General features: G+C 36.3%; 1 protein-coding gene across 1 annotated transcript; it reads left to right on the plus strand.

The window, feature by feature from the left end:
* Positions 1–7,033: 7,033 nt before the first annotated feature.
* LOC131690274 (NADH dehydrogenase [ubiquinone] 1 alpha subcomplex subunit 1) lies at positions 7,034–7,592 on the plus strand. The gene is made up of 3 exons (XM_058975920.1): positions 7,034–7,254; positions 7,363–7,449; positions 7,509–7,592. The coding sequence occupies exons 1-3, from the start codon at positions 7,156–7,158 to the stop codon at positions 7,533–7,535; spliced, it is 213 nt and encodes a 70-aa protein (XP_058831903.1). The 5' UTR covers positions 7,034–7,155; the 3' UTR covers positions 7,536–7,592.
* The last annotated feature ends 3,559 nt before the right edge of the window (positions 7,593–11,151 follow it).

The raw sequence follows: 11,151 nt of genomic DNA on the forward strand, positions 1-11,151 counted from the left end.
AGTTCTCGTCTAGGGGTTCAGATAAGAGTTTAGCGGCGCCCACATCCATTTATTTTTGGGAACACAAATAGTAAACGAAATCAAATAAGTGTTCATTTATTTGCTATGTTAATGTTAAGTAATCTAAAAATGCATTTCAATATGAAAAATACTAGGAAAAAGTTATGGCGCTCAGTTCGGTTTGGCTTAATGCAGAGATGTTTCATTACTGCCATTAGGCTAGCACACCGTACAATGCGCAACTATTGGTAAGCTTGACTGGTGTCTGTTTCAAAGGTTGCAAATTGGAAACATGGCAGTATATCAAATCTCTTGTTACCGAAATCAACCATTTTTGATTTGTATCCACGTATACTAATACCCCTAGAAACTTCCAATTCCGTTGTATTTTCGACACATCGATTTAAAAACATCGGTTATCTTAAGCCATATTTAGAAGGGATTTCACGTGAAGTCTACACCAATTCACGTTCAAATGGCAATTTATCGTTTGTCAGAAATGAATACAATCTGGTATTCGGAGACGAACGTTCACCGCAAATAGCGTTGATATTTGTATTCACTATTCTGCATCGATTCTGTCCATTGTCACGTTTACATTTGCTGGGAAAAATAAAATGTCCATGATACGATTTTTTAGAATGAATCGAAGGGTCACACTGTATACAATAGAAAAAGAGATATTTGAATAAACGCTTGTATTCGAGTTGAGTTTACGTTCGCCGATTTTAAATCCAGCTTTAAAGTTATTAGGTAACTCGTTACGATATATCTTTTTGAAGCGTTCGTCACCGATGACCCCGATGACAATGAGATATAAATTAAATACAGTCGTGATTCGCTGGTTGGACATTTTTTAACTGGACCGCTTTTTAGTTGGACCTCCGCTAGTTGGACCATTGTCCAACTAAAAAGCATCTGAACGCCAAAATTTCATGTCAAATTAACTTTGACAATCAATCTGACAATATTTAGAGATGTGAATAGATGCATTTACACTGCCAACATCTCCTTTGGAGAGTTTTTGACATTTGTTAGTCGGTCCAACTAGCGAATCAAATTCGGTAGTTGGACTAGGCTGTGGCCCAACCAGCGAAACACGACTGTATAACGAATTTTATTGTAATTGTATTGTGTTTATATTCGTAATCTATATTTGATGCCTGCTTATTCTTGTCTAAATGTGTTTTGAAGGGTAATTAACAAACATCGTACTACACCAAAATGCGCCTAGTTAAAAGTCCGCTCCCACCCAGTGAACTATAGCTCTGTAGTCTTATGATTTTGACCGCTTGGGTTTTATTTCTTTCAACTATGCATCTGGTGCAGATACTTGTATACAAGTCCATACACTTTCATGCAAGAATTCGCTACTCTCATTTGAATGTTCATTCGTATAGGTTCACTTATCGATATCGTTCCACCCCTGCAAAATATCTCAAAACAAGCATTATTTTTGAATACGGCGAAAGTCTCATTTGGCCCACAGAAAAATGGGATGACATTTCGAAGTTTTGATTTAAATGTTATTTTAAAACCATACCGATTTTTACATCATTTTCTTAGCCAAAATGCTCACCAATGATGATGGTAATAATTTGAAGGAATGTATAACAAATTTCCGAAGGCCGAACTAAGCTGATTCAGATTCTGTTTTTTAAGCTATAAGTCGCAATATTTTGCTTTTTTCCTAAAAACTAAATTTACTACATTTAAACTTAGGTATTACTGTACATATCGATCCAATTTTTCCTTTTCAAAAAAAAAAATGTTGAGAAAATAATGTTTTTATCCATTTCTTTTTTTATCATCTTACCCAGGGCCCAGCATAGACTGATACACACCGAAGAGAAAGTTGATATGAATGCAAGAGGTATGGGAATTATAATTTTTTTTCATTAGGGTTAGGGTTTTTTTTTCTGTTTTTGATTTGTTTTTCGATGCAGCTGACGTTAACAATATACAATCGAAATTTTTCCCCTTTTGTACGTAAATAAAAAAAAATGCTTTTATAAAATTGAATTATCCCAACCACATCTTCCATTGAACTACCTTGATCCCTATTCTTTTGCTGGGATAACTGTCAAAAATGCTAACCTATATGGCTAAATTCACTGTCAAAGAAGATTGTGTCACACGAGTACGTGTTCACTTTTTTAAAATAAATCAATTAAAAGTCCGAATGCACCTGCCGGTGTAGTGTCATTAATAAAATTAAAAAAAAAAATGAAATTCATTCTGAAGTTTTTAAGGTTGAATATATTGTTATATTTAGAAAAATGAGCTCTATCGGTTTAAGAAAAGAAGGTTAATTTATTCTTTAATTAATAACCCAATTCATAATTTTTTTTTATCAAAACCAACTTGTGCAGACTCATTTGGGACCGTTCATAAACCACGTAGACCGAAATTTGAGAATTTTCAACCCCCCCTCCCCCCTAGTAGACCTGAGTAGACTTTAAACAACCCCCCCCCCCTCCCCCGGCCAAAAGTCTACGTAGACTTTTAATTTTTAATTTAATTTTTTATTCGCAGGAAATGTGAATTTAGCAAGAAGCACATTATAATGTTCAATTAAAAATTGGCGTTCAGATTTATTTCAAGTTTTTTAAATATTAAAGAATGGTTTTTCACATGGTTTTTTGTCTATGATTGATCAAATCAATTAATACCGATTCAAGGTGCTTTCCAACGTTTGTGTAGCGGAATACTTCTTTTCAAGGTTAGTCACTCAAATATATATTGCTATAACTAGCTTAAATTTTGGCCGAAGTGCGACCTACACCAACAATGCAGAATTGCTAAACACTTTTTGAGCCTTACTGGTGCATTCAAAATTGTTAAATTATAAAAAACAATTACAAATTAATACTGTCGATGTGTACTATCATCTAGACTAAAATAATAAACCAAACATGCACACAAATTTAACTTTTCGTGAACAAATTTCAATATTTCTAAGATAATAAGATAATATAAATTGCCTTATTTGATTAACTGAACGAAGCTATTTAAATCTTCCCAAAAATATTTATATTTCTTATGTAATTAATAGCCGTATCACCTTTGAGTATTGTCGAAAAGTATCAAAGTTTAACTCCGAATATTTTCGAAGATAAATATATTTAGTAGAACCGATTTGCACGGAGTTGCATAGGGTCAAGACGTAAAATTTAACGGGTGTTTAAATATTTTGAAATCAGTGTAAATGATTGCAGGAGAAACTGATTAACTCGAGTAAACACTTTGTTGTAGAAATTTAACTACACTGCTGCTTTAACCACCGAAATTAATATATAAAAAATAAAAAAATTAATCTACTTATTGTTAAAAATCGGGTGTTTTGTTGTTACAATGCTTAACTTTGACCATTTTTTAACTTTTTATGGTTCATGCATTTAATGGTCCATGCATGTTTGCTAACTAGTGGTGTCTCAGATGATTTCACAGTCAAAATCTTCCGTCGAGAGGAATTTTGGGCGATCGTCTTTAGAACTGTCAATTTGTATTATTCTTGCATCAAAACTATATCAAAATATACGCAAGAAACAACAACGTGTGAGGTTGTCCAAAAAAATCGTGGGTTCTGGGTTGAGTGGTCACTTAACGAGTAGTTACCTCAATAGTGTGCTAGCTTTGAAGTTTCTGCATAAATACAGAATAGACCGATATTTTGAATACAACTCTCTTTAAATCCCATTCATAATTAGTAATACGAGAATAACAAAAAAATAAAAATCTACGTAGACTTTTTCAAAAACCCCCCCTCCCCCCTCGTAGACAAACGTAGACTTTTACCAGACCCCCCCGTCCCCCCTATGAGTATACGTGGTTTATGAACGGCCCCTTTTTAACTTGGCCCTGTTTACCGTATCGTTCATGGCGAATTTAAAAATTTCGATATCGATTTTCTACGAATCGATTAAGCATCTCCAGGGATGCCAGGTGCACAGATTAATCTTATTCACAGATATTCAGTACAGATTTCCAAAACTGCACAGATTTCCACAGTTTTCTGTGCTGTGCATTTAGCACATATTTACATAGTTTTCTGCTGTAATGCACAGACTTCTCAATTTCTGATCTCGCGCTCAATGTTTGCCTTGAGCAAAAACCAAAAAACAAGGTCACCACTTCTTGTTTTACGACAAATTTACCAAATTTGTACGTTTTGTTTAACACAGATTTGCCCAGATTTTTATATAGGCTGCACAAAGATTTCACTAAATATTACCTGGCATCCCTGAGCATCTCTTAATACTGATTCTGATTATTTTCTCAACCCTTCCGAAAGACCAGAAGAAGTTATATATACGGCTGCGAAGTTTCTCAACATATTACCTCGATATGTGGTTCGAAATCCTACCATCGTTTGCAATAGTTACTGTGGTGCTATCGGTTCCCGGCTTTGGGCTGTACGGTCTGCATAAACTCATTCTTGATAATGTAAGTAAAAATAGGAAAACGTCTTGGGTGATCAGGTTTACATAATAGCTCGTTTGCGGATGCTGGGTTGAAGATGAGTTTTCATTGGTGAGGATGTGTTGTGAAGTTGAAATGATTATGTACATTTTAGATCACGAGTTTTTGTGAAAAGTACAGATCGGTACATCTTTTGGCAAGGTTAAATTTGTACAATGGTTATAAGTATTCGATTCTGTATCATATTGGCCTTCCCGTGAAATCAATATTCAAGAAGGCTACCGAAAACGTCAAACGAAGCTACCGCACTTTCATTCAATACAAGTATTCATCCGTATCTAAATATTGCATGAAACCAGCGCGCATCTTTTAAACCAAGTTAAGTGAGGATAAAGAAATCGGCTATCAGTACTGAAACCAGGTAGAATTTCGAATCAAAGCGATTTTGTTTTAAAACATTCATCGCTACTGAGGTCAAAAGTGACACATGTTTTCTTTCCTTTCTCTATAACCCGTCAGGGTAATAATTTAGAATAGAATGGAGAATTATCAATCCTATTTAACGCTTGGTCCCATTTTGACAGAACATAATGCTCACCTATGTTTTGTGCTGTTAAAATTTAGCTGTAAATTCGGAAGAAATCACATCTTCGTCAGGCAAGGGTGAGGTAATTTTGGGATATTAAAGAACGTTGACTTTTTCAAACTGTTTAGAGGGCTTTAGTTGAATGCATAATTATAATTTTAGCAAATAGTGAAAAACTTTTGTTTAAAGTTGTAGTAGATTTGATTTGTTTATCATTTTCCTTGTTTTGCGTATGAAATACGCAATACCTAATAGACGTATATTGACCACTTTGAAACGAAAGGTCAATTGGGTCATCAAGCCATATTTTTTTCGGATGCAACTGACGTTAAAGTAACGTAATCGAACTTTCTTCACTTTTTGTATGCGAATAAAACTTTTTTTTATAAAATTGAGTTATCACGACCACAACTTCCATTGAACTACCTTCATCCCTATTGTTTTGCAGGGATAACTGTCAAAAATGCTAACCCGTGAAGCTAAATTCACTGTCAATGAAGATCGATAGTGTCAAACGAGGACGTGGTTACATTTTTTTATGAAATTAATTTAAAATTATTCTAAAGCTTTAAAGATTGAACATACATATTATTATATTTAGAAAGATGAGTTTTATCGGTTTATTAAATAAAAGGATACTTTTATTCTTCATTTAATGACCCAATTGAATCGGACGATTGCTGGAACTGGAACTGGATTTATACAGATTTAATCTCGGACAATTGTTCTCCGACGAAACCCAACTTAGACAGTTAACTAGCCGGTCGACCTCGATTCTGTCTGTCGACTGGGAAATTTACGAACTGTCGAATTTCCTCTGGGAGGGAGAGGTTGGTTGTAAAAAATATGCACTAAAAAGTTCACCCTTAAATGCATGACACTCATTTTTTCTTGGTACTCATTTTTCTAGTTGGATGCGATATATAACTGTTGTTAAGGCTTTGTATCACATAATTCGGTATGTTGCCAAATGGCAACAGTATGCATTTAAGGGTTAAAATTATCTTGAATTTTGCCATTGGAATGGGATCTTCAGCCATTTGGCATATTATAACTCTAAAGGCGAAAAATATTTTTCAGGGCTTGTGTTAACAATTATTCGAAGATATGCTTACTTTTTTATTCTGCGTGGTATTATTTTCTTAAAGGTAATATCTCGGGCCATATTGAAAAAGTAATGTGATCTAATATGATTCCTAAATATGATCATGCCCAGCGAAGGAAATCTCTTCAAAATTCGTGATTTGACCGGAGTAGATTTGTTTCGAACTGTGCGTGTTGTGTACAAGTGATAAAGCTCATATGCAAGAATTCATTCCGATTCTTTGAATGTTCACTACTGTTCATTAGCATCACCAAGCTCACTATTTGTTCCACCCCTGCCAGCACAAAATATGTTGTTTGGGTTGATAAAAATATTGTTTTGATTATTTAACCATTTTCGTAAAGGGCGAGTTTTCTGTAATTGCGAATGAAGGCTTCGAAACGCAACAAATTAATATATTTAGAAACTTCTTTCAACATTTCTCATGTTTTTCAAGCCGTTAATAATTGCTAGTGATAACATTCCTAAAGAAAAATGGATAATGGCAAAGCCATATTTTTTTATTTCACTTCAGTTGTAATGTTATGCAAAAATACAAAAACAAAAAAAACTTCCACTCCTGGTAATTAAAGTCGATTTTCGTTTTAAACATGGAGGTGATTAAGTACCTTTCCATAAAAAACAGATTTTGACCGACATATGTTTTCTCAGAAATGTAGCGAAATCTAATGTTATTCCAATGTATCAATTTCGATAGTTGATAAAACTAATTGTTACATCAACTGCTATTGTAAATCTACTTGATCTAAAACACCAAAAATAAACTGCAGTAATAACAATACTTGTTCTATGATTGATTGCAGGGTGAGTTGTATAATTATTAATTCAGGTTGAACTCTCTTAAGAAAACAATCAAAATGTATGTTCCGACAGATATCCTGACACAGTATCGCCCTTTAAAAAGTGTTGATGTGCTTTGTTGCATACTTACCTCTTAGATGCTTACCAACACTTGTTATCTGTCACATTGATTCTGCTGCTTCCACAATCCTTAAAACCCAGAAAAACATTTAAAATCAGTTTTTCAAAATATTGGGCAGATATGTGGTTTGAAATTCTACCGTCGTTTGCTATCGTTACTGTGTGCCTTGCGGTTCCAGGTTTTGGGATGTACGGTTTGCACAAACTCGTTATTGGTAATGTAAGTAAAATCACTAAATCGTTGGGGAGTCACGTTTACATAACCCGTTCATTTTTATTTGCTCACATTTATTTTGTTATTAATCCAATTATTATTTGTGTATTTCAGGCATATCGGCGTAACACTGACCAACGATGGGAACGCGTCATGTATACCAGAGATACGAGGCTTACAGGCAGCCCTTATAAATGCAATGTAAGTTATATTTCGAGATTAGACTAGAAGCTATTTATATTAAATTTTCATCTTTTTAGGGATTAGAATCGATTCCGGATAAATGAATGGACATTGTTATTACAATTTAATTTAGTAGAATACACTGGAACTTGGTTATCTGATTATGAGTAGGCTTGTTTTCGAAAGAATATCCGATGTCGAGTGGCACTAACAATTTCACGACATTTTGATACGTGTCACGTCTTCCTTCGGAAGGGAAATATAGCCGTTGGTCCCCTGTCCGTGAGTTAATGGATCGATATCTAGTTCATATAATGGAGTCGCCTCTCTGGCGTCGGTCTTTGGCTTCGAAATGGAAATAGACCGACGAAAAACAACTAACACATGAAGAAGTATACTCGAACTTTATACTTACAAATCTCGACAAACATATGATTAAGGCTTAAAAGCCAACTGTCAAAATTCTCTTAGAAAGGAAATTCCGGACAAACCGTTACTGGCTAAAACAGTTCGTAGCAGTTAATGAAAGAGGAAATTTTTCTCCTTTGTTTACTACCAACACCTGTGATTGGTGAGTAAAGGTTTGTCCGGAATTTCCTTTCAAAGGGAATTTTGACAGTTGGCTTTTAAGCCGTAATCCTATGTTTGTCGAGAAATATATCGCCCTCCCATGATACATGCCCTTTAGCAAAAGCAAGTATCGGACCAGCAATCCCTTCCCTTTCCTTCTGCTATCTACGTTCGGGCCTGGTCGGCGCCGGTATTCATCAATAAACACTAGGATTACCAGGAGTTGCACATTGAAAGATGTTTCGCTACCCCCAAGGATGTCTACTGATTCCCTGTGCAACTTCAGCTAGTCCAGATCGATAACAAAGTAGCAGCCAGGGGTGATCGCACAAGCTCAAACTCAGATAAATCGAGAGTTGAAAACGGTAAGATTGTTGAGGACGAAGTCGCGGCAAAAGTTTCTAAAATCGGCAATGACCGGCTCCTATTGTCCTCGTATATAACTGTCGAACGTTGTTGCTCATAATCTATTTCTTCCAGAAGGTTTCTGAGCCATACTACGTCTTTTTACGCTTCAGACAGAGTAAAACATTTAGTCTCCATCGAAAGAAGAATTCCTGTTTGCGGCTAGCTCAGTATGTTCTTGAGAAACTTGTTCAAAAGGATATGTTGTATTAAACTTACCTTCTGATGTGTCACTGCGATTTGCCGCTACTGCTCTGCTCGTAGATAGCATTAATTTCTATATACTATTTTGAGCATGTGTAAGAATCGAACACTTGTTAGTAGGTATGCGTAGGAAAACTTGTTTACAGCTTTGCCACCGGTTTATCCATTTAAAACCTCAAAACCCTAAAAGAAGTAGGAGGTAGCTTTCGTCCAGGCTTTTCTGTAGAACTATCCTGAACATGTCCGGAAATGCCAGGATCGCAGTCTTCAGTGCCACATTGGGGATACCGCCCGGACCTGGGAGCTTTCTTCGCTTTCAGCCCTTTCGCCGCTACAAGGAGCTCGTTGGAGATTCGATTGCCACCAGCAGCAGATGTAGGTGGCCATGCGGATGGGTCGTGCTTCGGGAAAACATCCTTCACGATAATTTTTAATTTGTTAGCGCATATTTCAAATGGCGTCACTGGACCCTTGATCTTGGCCATCACGAAACGGGTAGTGTTGCCCCAGGGGTTAACGTCAGCAAAACTTCTTGTAGTAGGTGGACTTGCTAAGCACTATCTCGCGTTTCAAAGCGGCCCTAGCCCTATATGTATACTGCGGCCCTATATGTATACTGCGGCCCTATATGTATACTGCTCACTAACGGCCAATTCGTGTTATGCGATAGCGAATGAATGTTAGTCGGTGATGGATCCCCGACCGTCTTTACGGAATGTGCTAGCGGAATTTTCGTTACACAGTCTTACATTCAACTCCCCCAGGGCTTCCAACGAACTGTAATCTCTTGCGTTGATCAGGAAGCTACCCCACTCCACGGCCCAAGCGTTAAAATCTCCTATAACAACCAGCGTTCATCCGACTAACGAGTCGGCTAATGCGTCCAGCATCCGATTGTACTGCTATGGTGTCCAGTGTGGGGTAGCATAACAGCTGCATACGTATACGCCGTCCTGGTGACCACGAAGCTTTCAGGTGTGCTATCCACCGTCTGTTGGACAGGGAAAACGCGCATCGTTTGGATTGCCGCCATCCCTGCAATATCCACCACCCAGTTACCATTATCGGGAGGGACACGATACTGCTCTGCAACAATTGCAACGTCGCACGTTGTATAGCGTGAATGATCATAAGCGGGTAGTCCAAGCTTTCAAGATCCCATTAGTTCCGTGAGATACGTGGTAAAGAAACTGCATTTAAGCGAAACTTTCAGCAAAGACCAAAAGGCGCCGAATCGCGATGAACGGCAGAATACAGTCGGGAAATCTCGTATGCGGCAGCTCTCTACGCATCTGGTAACGAAACCGCATTGTTTCGTCATGTAAACCCAGATTTTCAATAGCTTTCTGGACTTATTTTCTTTAGTGCCCGTTGTAAGTTCAACGTCCCTTACGAAGTTACAAATCAGAAGATGTATAAGTTTGCCAAAAACACATGATTCGGCAGACAAGTCGCTCGTGTGGAATGTGGAGCACCCCTTTTGTTAAAACCAGATCGGACAGTGAGACTCCAAAAGCGTATTAAAAGTTTTTAAATAAATTTTGCTCTGTTATATATGCCTGGATTGCCTTCTTAATGAGGATTTCGGAAAAATCGTAAAATAATACACTGCGAATCCATTTCTTACATAAAAAGCTTCCTAATGTTCATTCTTTTATATTTGTTGTCTATTGTATCTGCACAAGTGTATTTTTTCATTTCGAACATTAAATACATCAATCTGCTAGTCAGCAATAGTTACTCTTACCTTTTGAAGGTACTTTACTCACTAAGTCATCAAGTTGATACAAAATATGTTTTCCTATTTCCATACATGATTTTATCTTATATACTCTCTAAAACTTACAGTTAATTTATTATCTTTGTTTTGTGTACTTGTATTATATGAAAACCATCATTCATAAAGATTCTGCTGGAATAGCTTCTACTTCTAGCAGAGCATCCCATTCACAAATACAAATTAACATGCCTATTACTGATTGGGGATTCATGACGTCTATCAAACACAACGGACCTCGGTGCACACGTCGGCCCAAAAAGAACGAGTCTAACGGGTGCATTTTCAAAATTGACCATATTCGGTAGGTTGTAGCAAACCGTTAATATAAGTTTGTTTGTTTATCATTAGAGTTATTGTCTCTTCTGGAGTTTTATTTTTAGAGTATTGTCCATGTTTTCTTTCACAAAATATTTAGCTCACGAAGTTTAACTTCTACTTATATTGTCTCCGTTTGTATTCTTTGTTGAATATTTTGAACACTATAGAGTTAAATATGTAATAGTTGTTTCCATTGTTTGTATATCTTTTATATAAGAACAAAAAGCGTTTGCAACTGAAAGTTATTTATTTATAAGAGATTATCTTTGAATGGTATACAATTAAAAGGCTGCAACTAAGCGGTTCTCACGATAAAATCTTTTCTGTGTGGATACATGTTTAAATTTAATATCATAGACATTCTTGCCGCACAGTTTTGCAAACGTAGTTTATATTATCTGTTTTTTTTTATGAAAAACTTCCTCTGGTCTATCAGTGGTTTT

Source organism: Topomyia yanbarensis, chromosome 3 (genome assembly GCF_030247195.1).
Source record: "Topomyia yanbarensis strain Yona2022 chromosome 3, ASM3024719v1, whole genome shotgun sequence".
NCBI classification, from domain to species: domain Eukaryota; kingdom Metazoa; phylum Arthropoda; class Insecta; order Diptera; family Culicidae; genus Topomyia; species Topomyia yanbarensis.